This window comes from Capsaspora owczarzaki (assembly GCF_000151315.2).
Source record: "Capsaspora owczarzaki ATCC 30864 unplaced genomic scaffold supercont2.8, whole genome shotgun sequence".
In the NCBI taxonomy this organism is placed as follows: domain Eukaryota; class Filasterea; order Ministeriida; family Capsasporidae; genus Capsaspora; species Capsaspora owczarzaki.
The window spans coordinates 1321461-1336636 of NW_011887299.1; the positions used below are offsets into that span (position 1 = coordinate 1321461).

Here is a 15176-nt window from a genome sequence, read left to right on the forward strand (position 1 = left end):
ATATTGCCATAGATTGAGCATGTCTAGAAAACAGCTCTTGTCTTGGTCGGTCGGCCCGAGCGCGTTCACGAGATTGTGCATGCTGACGGGTGCCAAAGGTTACTCAATGTTGTTGATGTGCGCCAATTTTCCACTCGACTCAGTCTTAATAATTTTTTATTTTTGAAACTTACGAGCACACAACTTGGCGATCACCCAAAAAAACCGCCTCAATCCGCTCTCAGCAGCGAGCGCAACGGAGACTTTTTTTTTCTCTTTTTTTTTCTTTTTTTTTTTTGTTTATTTTGTATTGAATTTGCATTGCAGCACAGCTTTTTTTTTTTTTTTTTTGATTCCGGTGAGAAGGTCCGTTCTCCAGCATTAACATGTCACTGTGGCGACCACCGGAGCCGGACATCCGAGGGGTGCAGCTGGTTGAGCTTCCGCACGAGGTCCTTGAGCACATCATCATGTTCCTGGACTACGAGAGCGTGCAGCGCGTTGCCGAATCGTGCCTGTTTCTTCGCAGCGTCGTCCTGTCAAGCCGACCGCTCTGGCGCGTCCTCCTCCTCCGCGAGCGCCCCTGCCTCTCGCGGTCCTCCCGAGCGCTCCTCGAGTCACAAGGGTAAGCGTTTCCAACCAACCAGCCGCCCCCTGTGCCATTGTCACCCACCCCCACATCCCCGTGTGTCTGTCGTCGGAGAGAGGACCAATACTTTTTTTTTTTTTTTTTTTTTTTTTTTTTTGGTTTTCCCCGCTCCTCGTCTGTTCGTTCAACTCGTGGCACACTGCTGTGGGGGGAAAGTTGCTCGTCGTCACGTCCTTTCGTTGTTGTTGTTTCTCCTTCTCTTTTTTGTGCTTTTTGCTCTCTTCACGCATTGTTTTGAGCTTCTGGGCTTTTGTGTTTGTTGCTTTTGGCTTTGTTCTACGCGTCGCGGCAAAATCGGAAAAATAAACCACAGCCGGGAACGGAAGAAAAAAAAAAACAAAAAGCCATCAGAAAAAAAAAAGCGGAAAAAAAAAAAGAAAAAAAAAACGAGCCGATTGCTTTGTAGTTTGTATGGCTGTTTTATTCCGCAGGGCAACAACAGCACGAGCGTGCTGATCGAGCGTGCTGATCGAGCTACGAGATGGCATCACTCATAAAACACAAAGCCAAAACAACTCACTGGAGAAATGCCGACGCACTACGAGGATTTTAAGGAACTAACCGATCACATTGAAACGTCTCGTTTGTTTCACTTTTGGGGGGGGGGGGCAACAGAGCATGCGTCAGGAGAATCTTCCTCGCAAACCACCGCGTGCAGGAGCATTGGCGAACGGGCACGGGCAAGATATCCTGGCTGTCCAACCGACCGAGCGCGTTGTCGTCGCGATGCCAGATGCTGCGACAGGTGCAGGCTGCTCAGGCTGCACAGCGCGCTGCTCCCAACCACCTTCATAACACGGGTGCAGTCGACCATGCTGCTGCTAATGCTGCTGCTGCTGCTGGTGCTGCTGCCCTTTTCCAACGGCCTGGTGGCAACGGGCAACAGCCAGCATCACCATCGCTGCCCGATTTCTCGCATATGAGCAACTTTTCCACCCAGGCGCATCCGATGGAGACGTCGCACTCTGCACCTGCATCGTCACAGCCGCAACAACAGCCAGCAGGAGCTCATGGGCACCAGCCACCACTCGTCTCGGTGGAGGAAACCACCTCGTTCCAGATTACTAGTCTACATGTGCGCGGCGACACGCTTGCCGCCGGCTATTCGAACGGCGCGGTCTCGCGGTGGGACCTCGATCCGTGCCGGAAAAAGACCATGACTATGCTCGTCTACCGCTCGCCCGTGCGGCTCGTGCATGTGATTCACACGCGCGTCTCCGTGTACCTGCAAAGCTGCTCGCCGGCGGAGGCCGCCGTGCTCTCGTCGGTCGCCGCATCGCAACACCTCGAGCAGCCAATCCCGCCAACCGCCCGAACCATGCTCACCTTTCCTGACGGGCGGTCGGAGGAGGCGAGCATCGGCTTGGCCAGCGCCAGCAGCTCCAATCTAACGGTCTGGGACATTGAAACTGGGCGCTGCCATGTCGCCCGTCTGCGCACCGGAGACGTGACGAGCATTGCGTCGTCGCCCTGTGCTGGCATTTTCGCTGCAGGCGACCAGAGCGGTACCGTCCGCGTCTTCCAAATCACACGCCAAAACCTCACGTGCTTCCATGTGATTACCGTCAGCGCGACGCCCATCACCAGCCTCGCCGTCGGGAGCAGCGGCCAGTGGATTTTGAGCAACTCGAATGACGTTTGCTGCCGGCTATGGCGCTCCACGCCCATGGACGCGTTTGTGGTTGTCGGGTTGTGGTCCAAGCGCGAGTGCCAGCGCGGCCTTGTGTGCTTCTCGCGCTCTGAAGTGGTGGCGGATCCGCTCAAGACCTGCTCCGAAGACGAGTGCAAGCAATTGAAAACCATGATGAGCGATGCACCGGGCCAACTGCCACGCGAGAAGGAACCCTCCCACAACTCGCCACAAAAGTGTAACAGCATTTTCTCCCGCTGGCCCTTCCTGTGCAAGCAATCCCGAACGGCGCCCTTGACCAACCGAGCTGTCGCGGCGGCGACAACCGCCCCGTGCACGTTCACGCGCATTCTCCAGACCGCCTCCAGCTTTTTCGGCGGAGCGGGCGCCACCTCGGCTCTACCCACACCACCAACGGACGACGTCAAACCCATGGAGGTAGACAGCATGTGTATGGATGAGATGTCCTCACCGACTTTATCGCAGGAGCAACATTCTCCACCTCCGCACACGATGCAAGTGGCTGAATCGCTGCCCAACCCGTGGACAACCTTCCACGCCAATTTGGTGACCATCCCAGCCGAGCCCTCGTCGGAGCTCGTACCGGAGGACGACTTTGTCGAAGATGACGAGACTCTTGCACGATTTGAAGCTGCTGATCAGCAACTTGCTTTGCTCGCCAACTGCCGACTCTTCTGGCCTGGTCAGCCGTCAACCGTGGGTCGAGGTAGGGTTTCTCGTTTCGGCGAGTGTGGTTCAAAGGGGTTGGATTTGTTGTGTTGCTTTTGACTAATCCTTCCTCTTTGCTTTCGTGCTTGTAGTGACGTGTCTTGCACACGACAAGTTTTTCATTGTGAACGGCACGTCGGCTGGTCAGGTCCAACTCTGGGATGTTGCAACCGGCATGTTGCACTGGTCCTGCCATCAGCACGTATCGCCAGTCAAGTCGCTGCAATTGGATTCATCGCGGCTCTTTGTGGGTCATGCCGACGGCACGATCTGCTACATCAACTTTGACGAGTGTCTATGATCGCTTTCATCATTGCATTGTTTATTTATTTATTTCTTTTGATGTGTGTGATGTGTGTTTTCGGTGTTCTACATTGCAGCTGGCTGCATTGTTTTTGTGCAACAAAGAAAAACAGTGAAAAATTACGATTCGTACGCCACCTTCATGGTTGCCAAGGACAGAAATACAGAGGTAGATGAATATTTTTGGATAGGAGAGGCAAGCAACTCCAAAAAAAACTGAACAGACAAACGAGCAGCAAAATAACACGACACACGACGGAATGGTGATTTTAGGCCAGACACAACGAAAACAGGAAAAAAAAATCGGTCTGGATTGGGAAGACACACATCCCAAAATGATTCTACTTTGTTGTTAAAACTCGACTTAATCGAGCTTGACATTGTGGTAGATTTGTCGCACAAATACACTTGTACCTGCGTGTCCGATCGTGCCTGTCAAGAAAACCCATCAACGTGAGTGAGATGAAATCAAAAGCAAATGACCGAGCAGCTGGAACGAAAGGACAGTTAAACGTACCACACAAGACACCGAGGCCGATGCAGAAGAGGGCCATGTAACCGAAATAGAAGCTTGTTTGGAAAAGGCCGTACATTCTGCGTCATGGAAACCAAAACAATCAAAGAGCAAACAAAAACGTAGAAGTGTGAGCTCAAAACGACTATGCTGCAAGCAGAAACCCCAAACAAAAGCGAATGCATCTGGAACTTACGTGGTCTTGAACAAAAAGTAGTAAATAGAATAGCCGTACACATAAAGCGCAGTTGATGCGGCGCTCAAGAAGCTCGTCCAGTGCCTGTGTAGGAGGTAAAATGTGGCTCAATAAGCAATGCGGGCAATCACAAAACAACGAAATAAAAACCCTGCTCGGGCAACAACGCAAAAAAAAAAAAAAAAAAAAAATCCAGGGGCCTTACCAGCGGTAGTCCTCCGAGTTGAGCAAAAAGTACGTGCAAACGATGGTAGAGCACACGGTAACAACGGCAAGAATGAGGAAGACTAACAACATAAAGCCGTAAACGTAGTAAATCTTGTACGCCCAGAAGGAGGTAAAGACAAAGTACATTTCGATGAAGATGGAGCCGAACGGCAGAATGCCGCCGATGAGAACGATGACCCAGGGCTCCATGTACCACTGCTTTTCAGGGATGGGGCGCGGGACTGGCTTGACGCGGCAGGGGAAGTTGGCCGCGCCGCACATGTTGCGACCAAGCACGGTGCCGACCAAGCACAGGGGCATGACGACGAAAAAGCAGATGGCAAGCACCATCAACATGGTAATGAACGGGATGGCACGCGTGGCATTGTAGTAAATGGCGATAAAGTTGATCATGAACGCGGTCGCCGACACGGTGAATGGCAGCAGCGCGGCAGTCAGGAAGGTTTGCTTAATCCACTCGCGTCCGCCATAACGCGCGTACAGCGAGCCACCAGAGAAGCCGGCAACCGGAGACAGCGCGGCATACGCAAAGATGCAAGTGGTGAGAATCGATCCGCGACTGCGGGGGGGGGGGGGAAGAAAGCAACGTACTGTGAGTCAGGAGTTCAAAAATGCGCATCGACAAAGCAGAGAAGCAAGAACATTGTCCCTTACGTCGTGTAAAGGTCGCCAACAATGATAAAGCAAATGACTGCGACGGCCACGGCGACGAGTTGATAACCACTGCCAACAAGCGCCGAGAACAAGAGCAAGTGCGAGGGGGCGCGGAAAACATCGCCGTGAACTTGCTTCCAGCCATACTCGTCACCAAGATCGCGCTCCTAAAAGCGAGAGGAACGTGGAGGTGCGGGGGGGGGAGAAAGTGAGCAAGACCAACCAAAAACGAAAAAAGCAAAAATGCTTTTGGTGAGCCCAATTACCATGTCGTCAATGTCATCGTCGCGGCTGTACCGAGCATAGTCCTTGCGGAGAGTGCGCATCAGAATCATGCTCACGAGGCCGACGAGGAAGATGACCATCATGAACGAGTTGAAGATGCTAAACCAGTGGATCTGCAGCGGACATTGACAAAAGACCGAAAAAATGAGCGACGTGCGACGCTCTAGCACACATTTGAACACACTGACTCTCAATTGCTACTCACGTTGTGCTGGAAAAAGTTGGGGTCGAGGTACTTGTCAAAGCGCTCAGCAAACGAGGTGGAAGACTCGCCCCAGGCGACAGTGTAGGAGAACGAGATGGTGATTCCGGGAGCGAGAATGGTGCTGCTGTCGTGGGTCAGCTTGACGTCCACAATCTGCTTGCCGTTGAAGCCAATGTCAAAGTGCCTGTGCGTCCAGATGGCGTACTGCACATCGGTGCGGTCATGGGTGCTCGCCTCATCGCCCGTCTGGTCGTCGGGAACCACGGTTTCGCCGACGTTGTCCCAGATTGGCAGATCGTCGAGGTACATTTGGTACCAGTAGTGGTTGCGCACTGCATACACGAACGCGTCAAAGTTGTCCTCTGTCAAGACGACCTGGCAGTAGGCCTTGCGTTCTGGCACGTCCACTGCGAGATCAAGAGAGTGTTTGGTGGTATGCAATCGTTGGGGAGGGGGAGTTGTAGAGGTTGGGAGTGATGAGTGACAAGAACATAAAACGGGGAGACAACGAGTCTCATCGTGCTCTCACCGCCAAAGCGAATGTCGAGGCCCGAGAACTCGAGATCGATGCCTTGCAATGCCTCTCCGATCGTTTCGTGCGGGTGGTCGATCGACGGCTTGGGACCGCGGCAGAACGGCAGCGAGAAGAAGTTGTATGTTTCCTGGCGATTGTGATATGGGCCGACCGTGTTCATCCAGAGGACGACCTCGTCAAAGTTTTCGTACTGTCAAGCAACACACAGACGAGCGCACAGTGATAGACAGTGAGTTGAATACGCGTTGACAAAGAGAGAGAGAGAGAGAGGGAGAGAGAGAGAGATAGAGGGAGTGAGATTGCAATGGAAAGTCAATGAGACGTTTGCCTCCTTCCTCGTCCACCCAGGCCACCCCCCCTCCCAGCGCCCATCGCCCCGCGGCACTCGTGAGACAAGGCTCGTGGGCAGAGGACGGTGTTCATCCACTTTGAGTGGACGTCGCTGCGATCAACCGCGAGAGAGAACCAAAGCGAGAAGCCACGTCGACTTCAGACAGACGGTCCCTCTGTTGCCAGCCCAGCAACCAAGATGCAGAAGCGGGTTTGCGTTGCTGTGGATGTGTCGATCGCTGAGATGGGTCGTTCCTCTGGGCAACCCCCCCGCCGAAGAGAGAGCGTCGGTGGTGCGGAAAGATGGACTTGCAATAAAAACCCAAAGAAAAAAGAAGCAAAAAAAAAAAAAAAAAAAAAAAAAGATCGCAGGAAAATTTCAATTGTTCAGATTTTCCATTTTGTTTTCACTCATCGCAAAGTCGCGCTGGGGTTTGACACAACATCTTATAATTATTATTGTTATTATTTTATTGCTTTGAAGGGGGAGGGGTTTTGACGTTTACCAGGTGGTCGTGCTCATCTGCAATGGCAACGGCAGCCAGCAGCGCGGCAACAACGAGCAGAGCGCCTCGCAGTCGCATCGTGGGAACAAAAGAGAGAGAATAGAATAAAGAGAATATGAATAGAATCACGGAAGAGGGGAAGAGAAGAAGAAAAAAAAAACAGTCAAAAAAGCTCAGAAACAAAAAAAAAAAAAAAAAAAAAAAGAAGACTGAAAAATGAAACAAACACAGATTCAATTCTGGATCAACTCACAATTGACCCAGAAAGGTGGGTGGATGGAAGGGAAGACAATGGATCAAAGCGATCTAGATCTAGTGGGTCGATTGTTCATAATCAGAATCAAAAGAACAAGAAGCGGAAAGAAGCGGAAAGAAGTGGAAAGCATTGGAAATTGCTGGACAAAGCAAACTCCTCCTCATCACAGATGTAGACGCAGATGCACGCAGTCAACACACCATGTCTTTCTCAAACTGCACAGATTAGCAATTACAAAAAAACTCAAAAGCACCTCTCAGCAAAACCGCATAATCTCAGCAAATCCAAATTAAGCACCGTCACACCTTCTTTTTGTCCACAACTTGTCATCCTCTTCTTCTGAGCACCTGTTCGCACCGTTGCGTTCTGCGATAGACACATCGATACAGTTCTCGAGAATAATAGACGAATGCGGTTGGCGACGCTGCTGTCTTCGCGGGATGCGCACGCGCTGCATGAGCTGGTGCTGCCAGTGTATGCGCGGTCGCCGCCGGCATTTCGCATGAACTTGGAGCTGTTCGACGTGAGCCCGCTGTGGTCGACCTACTACCACAACCAGCGCTGGGATGCGCCAAAGCCAGACGGACCTGCTTTGATGCCGACCACGGTGTTTGACAGGCACCTGGTCCCGCTGCTGCCAGCCATTCTGCTTGTACCGAGCGTCACTCACAACGATCTCGAGCGCTGCGACTCTCCTGCAAGCTCAACGACCACCACCGCCGCCGCCGCCGCCGTCATTCCTACGACGACTGCTACTACTACGAATGATGCTGCGAGTATCGCGAGCACATCGACCTCGGCCCAAGCCATGTCCGACGAGACGCCTGCGCCCCAGAATGACTCGTCTGCGTCAGCATTCACTCAATCTGAAGCTGAAGCGCGAGCTGAAGCAGCCAAATCGCAGAATCACAATCTGGAAGAAGAAGCAAACTCACCCGCGCAGAATGGTGATGCTCCATCGCAGGCGGAGAACAGCCAACCCACGACATCCGACCCGAATCAACCAGCCTCGAAATCTGAGAAACCAGCAGCTACCTCAACTCCAACCACAACAATGACAAGCTCAAAGCCCTCGGTGCTGACCGCAGACATGTCGCCCCGTGAACGCCTGGTTGCATTCATGTCGCAGCCGGAATTGATTAAACAGGTGCAATTCTTGTCGGAAGATCGGCCGCAACAGACGAAGCTGCATGGCCCGGCCGTCTCACACGCTCTGAACGACCATCGAGTGCTATGTGTGAATTGCATGATGAGTCACATACCGGGAGGGGCAGTGTTGCTGTCGGACGAGCAGGACGCCAACCTCGTCGCCGACCTCGCTTCGTTCGGTGCAAGCCCACCCAGGGCGACCGAGTGGCCGCGTTACATGTCGTGCAACGTATCGCACGCCATCGCGACCAGCCTCCATGCAACAATGCCCATCAGTTCTCGAGTGCCCATCCGAGACATTGTTTTTTCGCCCATTCCCTTTCCGACGCAAACCCTCCAGGGGCCGGCTTTCTCGGCACCATCCGACACAGCGTCCGTCTCGGCATCCATCCCGTCAACCACGCTTTCACCGCAGCTGAGCGAAGCCGCGCACGCATTCGATGCGCTTCAGCAGCTTCACTCGGACCCCTTGGTCGCGCACTTGCGGGAGGTTTGTGCCACGTTCGCCCTCGGCGGATGCAATCCCGCGCAATCAAAGCAAAAACAGTACTACAGAGTCAACAGCTCGGCGTACCGTGTGTATGAAGTGCCTCGCCCAGCGCCAATCACAAACCCCGCGCTGGATGTCGCCGCCATGGCAACTGCAATTCTGTCCGGCATGCAACAAGGCAGCCTTGTCTACATTGTGACGGATTCGTTGACAGAGGTCATGGAAGACTCGCCGGTCGAAGAGGAGTTGATTCGCATGCTTTCGGTCGCGCCCGGCTTGCCAGAAGCTCAAGCCGAGTATCGCGGGAACGAACCACGACTGGCCATGCACACGCTTCTGGATTCGACGCAGCCGTCGCCGTTGTCGCCGCTTCCGTTCCTCCGGTGCGTCGTGTTTTCTTCCCGCGTCTCGTCCAAGCTGACACGGCTATTGGTGCAACTGGGCGTCGAATGCGTGATTGCTCCAACTCTCAACCCCTCCCCGCACACGCTTGTGGCAATGAAGCTCTTTCTGGACCGGTTTATCTGCGACATCCAATGCACCAGCTTTCCTGAGGCGTTTGTGCAGGCGGCGCATGCGGTTGAAAACAGCCGACCCAAGGATTCCCCTCCCGACAACTTTAGCATTCATCTTCCGCTCCCTGAATGTGAGTTTGCTTGAACGAACGAGATGCGCGTGTTTGTGTCAAGTTTACCGCCTTCTCACTTTGGTTGTGCTCCCTTTTTATTTTTATTTTATTTTATTTTTTGGCTGGTGATTCTGTCAGTGCTTTTGACTCCAGTTCCACATTTGCCTCCTTCTTTGAAGCAAGAAGCGCAGGAGACGTCTGTCACGAAATCGGTGCTGGGGCAGACTGGTAAGACAACTTTTCGTTGTTGGCGGAATTCAATGAAACCCCAATCCTGACGCTTTTTTTTTGTTTGCTTTGCCTTCTTCTCGGTTGATGATGTTGGGTTGTTGCCCGCTTCTACCTGTTTGCGCTGTTCTCGCTCCAGCCAAGCTCCGCGTGCTCATAATCAGGCTCTCGTCCGTCCACGATGCGACTCCCGCGCAACGCAACGTCTGGGGTGGGCGTTTCCAGGTGACTTTTTGCGACGCCGTCTACAAAGAGTGTACTGCCGAGTACCTGGAACAGCAATTGCATGCATACATGCCAGATGTGCTGCACATTTGCTACATGGATGCAGGCCCCATTGACTACAGGCGGTTTTCCCACCCGTTACGCCTGTCGGTGGACTTGGTGGAAGTTTTGCGACGCTACCAACAGCGGATGGAAGCGTTAGAGTTGCAGCGCATGGGAATGATTGTGCTTGGTTGCCCTACGCTGTATGCAGTGGGTAGAGCAGTTCACCGTGCTTCAATCGTGCCCATTGTGGTTTGCTTTGAAGGTAGTGCTGAACCCAAAACCAGCCTGCCCCAACGCTCGCGCGCGCTCGCCCGTGTCCATGTTCTCGTCCAGCGCAAAGTGACCATTCCGCTGCTTGCCCCGCCCATCGGTTTGGGTGACACGAACGTATTGGACCGACAACTGCAGCAGATGGCGAACGGCTTATTTGGCAATGCCAGTGCCGCGTCGTCCTATTGTGGACTTGTCGGCGCCAACCATCGCAACATGCAGTTGCGGATTGACGATCCTCATTGTCAAATGCACATTTTGACGTCCTCCGCAGTTGATTTTGTGCCAAACTCGCGAGGCTCTGGAATTCTCAAGCAAAACGTAAATTTCGAGCTGCCAGACGCGTATCTCTTGTTCAACACTGAGCCGTCGACGTCAGTGCACTCGGATCTTACAATGGTCCAGGTTATCTCTCAGATTCTGAGCATGTGTGCCCGTTGGTCTCCGCTTCTGGGAAAGCCCTCGCCCGCCCCAGCCTCAACTCCAGAAGCCCACTCCGTACTGGGCAAACCACCACTGACCTTCTTGCTGCTCACCAAAGCCGGGTACGGCAACAGTGCGGCGCGACAGCTGTTTTCTGCGTTCAGCAACCTGGGTCAGCTGCCAAATGACCTCGTGCCCGTTCGGTTTCGGCTGTCAACCCTTGTCCAAAAACCAGCTACGGCCCTGCTGCGTCTGCTGCAATCGATCGGGCTCGACGTTGGTTTGCGGAGCTCGAGCGCAGAGGATGGCGAGACATTCTCCAGCGCCGCAAGTCGCATCCGCTCCCGAGTTGTCCTGTTTTTGGAAGGCTTGGATGAGTGGCTCGACGCCAATCCGAGTGCCTCCTCTGCGACCATTTGGGATGTACTCGGCGTGCAACCATTCTTTGTGCGGATTGTTGCGTCTGTCTCGGCGGACTTTGCTGCAGGCCGGATGAGTCTGGTTCGGCGCCTGCTGCTTCCTCCTGCAGCACTACCATCCTCCCTCGTGGTATTGTATGTTGTTTCGCCGTCCCATTGGAGTGACGGAGGCATCCACCGGGCCGTCAACCCCATCCTGGGGTTTGTGCAAAGCACTCCAGGGACATCAACCGAGGCAGGCACCAGCACGTCCGACACGGCTGACATCCCGCGCTGGGCAAGGTTTGAGCACAAGCTGCAAGGCTCGTGTGACCCAGTCCCGCAGCCCATCTCTCATCGAGCGCGCTGGCCAGAAGAGCTGTACTTGCAGTTTCTGCGCTGCAATCCGTGGTCTGAGTGGTTTTTGCACGACCCTTGGACGGCTGTCGCGCTGTTTGTCTATCTCTTGCAACCATCGATTGGGCGGGGAATTGAGTCGCTCCAAAGTACCGCGTGGCTCGGACCTGCTCATCGGAAGGTGATACTAATGACTTGCATCCGGCAGAGCGCATGCGCAGCCCGTGCAGCGTGCGACGCGGCCTTGCAGGTGGAGTGGTCGCCTCTCGAGTTTTGCGAGAAGAGCGTGACTTTGCTGTCGCAGCTTGCCCTTCTCATGCAGGCAGTCAAGTGCAGCACGTTGCCGCTGGATTCCGACTTGACGACCGCAATGCAGTCGCTCAATCCCACAGTCGCAAAAGTGTGCTCAGTTGCACTTGCGGCACTTCCCGAACTGTGTGAGCTGCTTGCGACTGGTGTCATCCCGGGCAGCGCCTCTGGTAAGCTGTTGGCCATTTTGTACACCGACCCGTGGCGCACAATGCCCTTGTTTGTGCACACGCAGCACAAGGTCCTCGAGTTTGCAGACGACTTGCTTCGCGATGCGCTGATTGCCGAAATCGTGGTGCAGCCGACGCGAGACGCTGATTCGGTCACTTCGTCAGCCTTCTTGCCCTTCGAGTCCATCGAGCGTTTGGCGTTGCTTCGGCCAGAATGGGTTGGCAGCCGCACATGCTTTTTGGCCATGACTTCGGACGAAGCGTTCGCATTCCGCGCGAGCTCGATCGACTTTCTGCGGCGCGTTTGTGGCGACCATAGTTCTGATGGGCACAGCTGTGAGACTGATGATGAACCGTTGACTGCCACGGACACTGCCACTGCGGGGCCTGCTGTACATGAGCAACAGGAGCTTTCAATCATGCGCGAGCAATTAGAAACGCTCGCGCAATCTCTGGCCCTCCCTCTGAAGGTGCTTCGCGACAGAGTCACCTCCGTCATCATGTCCATCTTGAACTGGTCTACTGGCCCCTCGGCTCACAAGTTTGAAGGGTTGCAGCTGGAGGGATACGACTGCTCGCACACCAACCTTTCGGGCGCCTGCCTGCAAAACGCGGAATTCCGCGACTGCAATCTCAGCCATGCCACACTGACTGGTGCTGTCCTCGATGGCGCCAAGTTCATTGGCACCAAGATCAGTTGCGCTCGAACCGAGGTCCAACCACATTGGGATGTGATGCCTGACCCCACCACCACCACCGCCAGCAACGCCGCATCCAAAGCAACGGCACCCTATATTGTTGCTTCGCACGTGACATTCCGCAACTCGGCGCTAATCCTCGTCAGTACCCAAGGCTCTGTTGTCGTGTACGACACCAGGCAGCCTGGCTTGAAGGAAGTCTGCCGAGTTCAACTGCCCGACAATGTCGGAACGGTGCTTCACGTGGCATTCCAGAATTGCGAGTGCTCCGACACAGCGGGCATGGACCGATGTCGCATTCTTCTTGCGTGCAAGAGTCAGAAGCTGCTGCTTGTGCAATTCGCGCGACAGCCTGTCCCTGACGCTGCCGTGATGCTTGATATCCCGCCCACCATGGTCGCAGAGCTGGCCACGATGCAAGAGCACTCGTCATCGCAACCCAGCAACGCGTCTCCATCCCACCAAGAGTCTGGCCTGGTACACTTGGCACTTGCTCGCGATTTGGTTCATGTCGTGATGGTGTTTTACTTTCGCACTGTAGTGATTGGGCGATTGAAAAGGACCCGTGCCTCTTTCACGCTCGATCACGCATCCGTCAAGCAGTTTTCTCCGGCACAAATGGCACGACCTGATTGCGCCGTGGCCTCCCATGTCAGGGTGACTGGCGCGGCCTTATCGGCGGATGCAACGACCCTGGTTGTCTTGCTGCATACATGCTGCGCCTTGCAGTTTACACTGTCCCTGCCCGCTGTGGATGAAGGCGCTGTGGATGAAGGCGCCGAGGATTCATTTCCCAAGAACGACTCGAACAGCGAGATTGGTGCAGAGTTTTGTGGTCTGCTCGTGTCGAACACGGCACTAACATCAGCATCCTTCTGCACCAACCTCCAGCTCGTCGCAAGCACCTCATCCCAGTCCTTGCTTGTGTTTGACCTGTGCTCCAAGGATCACCTCCTCGATGCAGCTGAACTGAGGGATTTTGGCAACCAAACCGAATCGGACCAGCAGTATGGCATTGACGGCGTAACCGGCTTGGCGTTTTCGTCCCACCTTCGTGCTGTTCGTGCGTGCTCTTCTAGCGCCATGCAGTCTGCAAATTTCTTTCGACCGGTTGCGTTTCCGTCGGGCTTTCTGTGTACGGAAGAGAAGGAATCCCTTCAATTCTGGAGGCACGAACCTTTGCAGCGAATGGGAACGCTGCTCCTCCCAGCGGGTCACACGGGGGTCACGAGTGTCGCCATTGTCAGCCATGCTGCTTCCTTTTGCTCGGATTCCGAGCCCTCTGGTGAAGACATGGTGATTGTTTGCTGTGGAACGCGTGTCGTCGTGTTTCCGTCGTTCGAGGCTTGGCTCTGCGTTTCCAATCGCATCTCCCCGCCTTCGCTCACCACTCGCTCGGCTGCGCTTTGCCTGCCGTTCATGCACGTGAGCAAGCCACGTCAGTTTCCCCTCATCCAGCAAGCAACGGCGATGGCACTGTCGTTCCCCTCGAACGACGCGCCGCCCATTCTTGCCGTCGCTGGTCAAGGCACCGCTATTTACGTCCAGTTCCAATCGTTTGGCATCACGCACGTGAATGAATTGCACGCGCCTCCTGGCTCGCAGGTGGTTGCGCTCTCCTTCCATGCCGAGACCCAGGAGCTGTTGGTCAGCACAGACTCGTGGGTTCTCTCCTTCCGAATTTCAGATTGGGAAAGACTGTATGCGCGACGCACCCAGCCATGGGCTGCCCTTGCGCTGTTCTCTGAGGCAAACGCACAGCCACCGCCCGGCTGTCCGCGTCGCGCCGTCCAAGGGCTGGCGCAATACACGCTTTTGTTGACCGAGTCGCAGTTTGAAATTTCTCCACTGCGCAGTGCCAATATGCTCAACAGAGCCCTTCAGTTCCCGCGTGCAGCCTGTTTGATTGTGGGCGCCCCTTCCCCGATCCACCGCGCACAAAATTCCCTCTTCGCGGTCGGGTACTCGTCCGGAGATATTTTACTCTTTAACCTACGCACCCAAGAACGACGGGGAGAGCTGGCCGTGCAGGCACGCCATGGCGCAGTGAAGAGCATGCGCGCTTCGGACGATGGCGTGTATCTCGCAGCGACCTTTGAGACGGGCAGCGTGGGCGTTTGGAATGTCCCGCGACGGACGCTGCTCTCCATGCATCGCGTTGTCTCTGCAGTAACTCCGCCCAGCCAGCTTTTTACGTTTGATGTGTCGTTTGCGGGCGGATCGCATTATTTTGTGGTATGCTTCCACTCGACCGAGTCCAGCCGTGTGCGCGTCCTGTCCACAATGAACGGTGCGTGCGTCGACATGCCAATCTCGCTCCCATCTCCCATCCACGCCACTTTGAGCATGGGCACGTCCAGTGGCGCAGCCTTAGCTGTCGTCCATGTTCTCTGCTTGGACGGCAGTCTGTACGTCTTCCATTTGAGCAACCTCGAACGACAATTGAGCGCCCCAGACGAGCATTCGGCGTCCCGCTTCCTGTCCTCGTTCCGCAAATCCCGACGCCATCATCCTTCGGAAGCACGCGCAAGCTGCAGCCTTGTTGACGTCATGCGAGGTGTCGGTGGCTGGACAACCACAGGATCGCAAGGTTTGGAGAATGTCTTTGTTGACTCGCCGCTGCCATCGCAGAGTCTAGACAAGAGCCAGACCCGTCCTGTGGATGCTATGGATTCCAGCAACGATCGTTCGACAAATGTCGTGACTTTGGACGAGCCGACCGAGTCGGAGGACATTTGATTGAATTGTTTTTTTTCTTTTTGCCGGCCGTGTTTTGTATTTTTGCTT

At 54.5% G+C, this 15176-nt stretch overlaps 3 protein-coding genes across 3 annotated transcripts; 2 read left to right on the forward strand and 1 right to left on the reverse strand.

Moving 5' to 3' along the window:
- The first annotated feature begins 243 nt into the window (after window positions 1-243).
- CAOG_05344 (hypothetical protein) lies at window positions 244-3416 on the forward strand. The gene is made up of 3 exons (XM_004346979.2): window positions 244-604; window positions 1244-2985; window positions 3080-3416. The coding sequence occupies exons 1-3, from the start codon at window positions 366-368 to the stop codon at window positions 3286-3288; spliced, it is 2190 nt and encodes a 729-aa protein (XP_004347029.2). The 5' UTR covers window positions 244-365; the 3' UTR covers window positions 3289-3416.
- Window positions 3301-6957, reverse strand: CAOG_05345 (transmembrane protein TM9SF3). The gene is made up of 9 exons (XM_004346980.2): window positions 6744-6957; window positions 5902-6097; window positions 5373-5779; window positions 5149-5280; window positions 4883-5049; window positions 4206-4787; window positions 4001-4084; window positions 3808-3884; window positions 3301-3722 (listed from the first exon to the last, which is right to left on the reverse strand). The coding sequence occupies exons 1-9, from the start codon at window positions 6819-6821 to the stop codon at window positions 3655-3657; spliced, it is 1791 nt and encodes a 596-aa protein (XP_004347030.2). The 5' UTR covers window positions 6822-6957; the 3' UTR covers window positions 3301-3654.
- A 358-nt stretch (window positions 6958-7315) lies between these two features.
- CAOG_05346 (hypothetical protein) lies at window positions 7316-15160 on the forward strand. Its single transcript, XM_004346981.2, has 3 exons — window positions 7316-9284; window positions 9405-9494; window positions 9634-15160. Exons 1-3 carry the CDS (start codon window positions 7409-7411, stop codon window positions 15126-15128), a joined length of 7461 nt encoding a protein of 2486 aa, XP_004347031.2. The 5' UTR covers window positions 7316-7408; the 3' UTR covers window positions 15129-15160.
- Window positions 15161-15176: the final 16 nt, after the last annotated feature.

Coding starts and splice junctions, on each gene's coding strand:
- CAOG_05345 (XM_004346980.2), bottom strand. CDS start 6,821: ATGCGACTGCGAGGCGCTCTGCTCGTTGTTGCCGCGCTGCTGGCTGCC. Junction 3,885..4,000: donor TACTTTTTGTTCAAGACCAC/GTAAGTTCCAGA, acceptor TCCATGACGCAG/AATGTACGGCCTTTTCCAAA. Junction 3,723..3,807: donor CGGCCTCGGTGTCTTGTGTG/GTACGTTTAACT, acceptor TTTTCTTGACAG/GCACGATCGGACACGCAGGT.
- CAOG_05346 (XM_004346981.2), top strand. CDS start 7,409: ATGCGGTTGGCGACGCTGCTGTCTTCGCGGGATGCGCACGCGCTGCAT. Junction 9,285..9,404: donor TCATCTTCCGCTCCCTGAAT/GTGAGTTTGCTT, acceptor TGATTCTGTCAG/TGCTTTTGACTCCAGTTCCA. Junction 9,495..9,633: donor ATCGGTGCTGGGGCAGACTG/GTAAGACAACTT, acceptor TTCTCGCTCCAG/CCAAGCTCCGCGTGCTCATA.
- CAOG_05344 (XM_004346979.2), top strand. CDS start 366: ATGTCACTGTGGCGACCACCGGAGCCGGACATCCGAGGGGTGCAGCTG. Junction 605..1,243: donor GCGCTCCTCGAGTCACAAGG/GTAAGCGTTTCC, acceptor GGGGGGCAACAG/AGCATGCGTCAGGAGAATCT. Junction 2,986..3,079: donor GCCGTCAACCGTGGGTCGAG/GTAGGGTTTCTC, acceptor TCGTGCTTGTAG/TGACGTGTCTTGCACACGAC.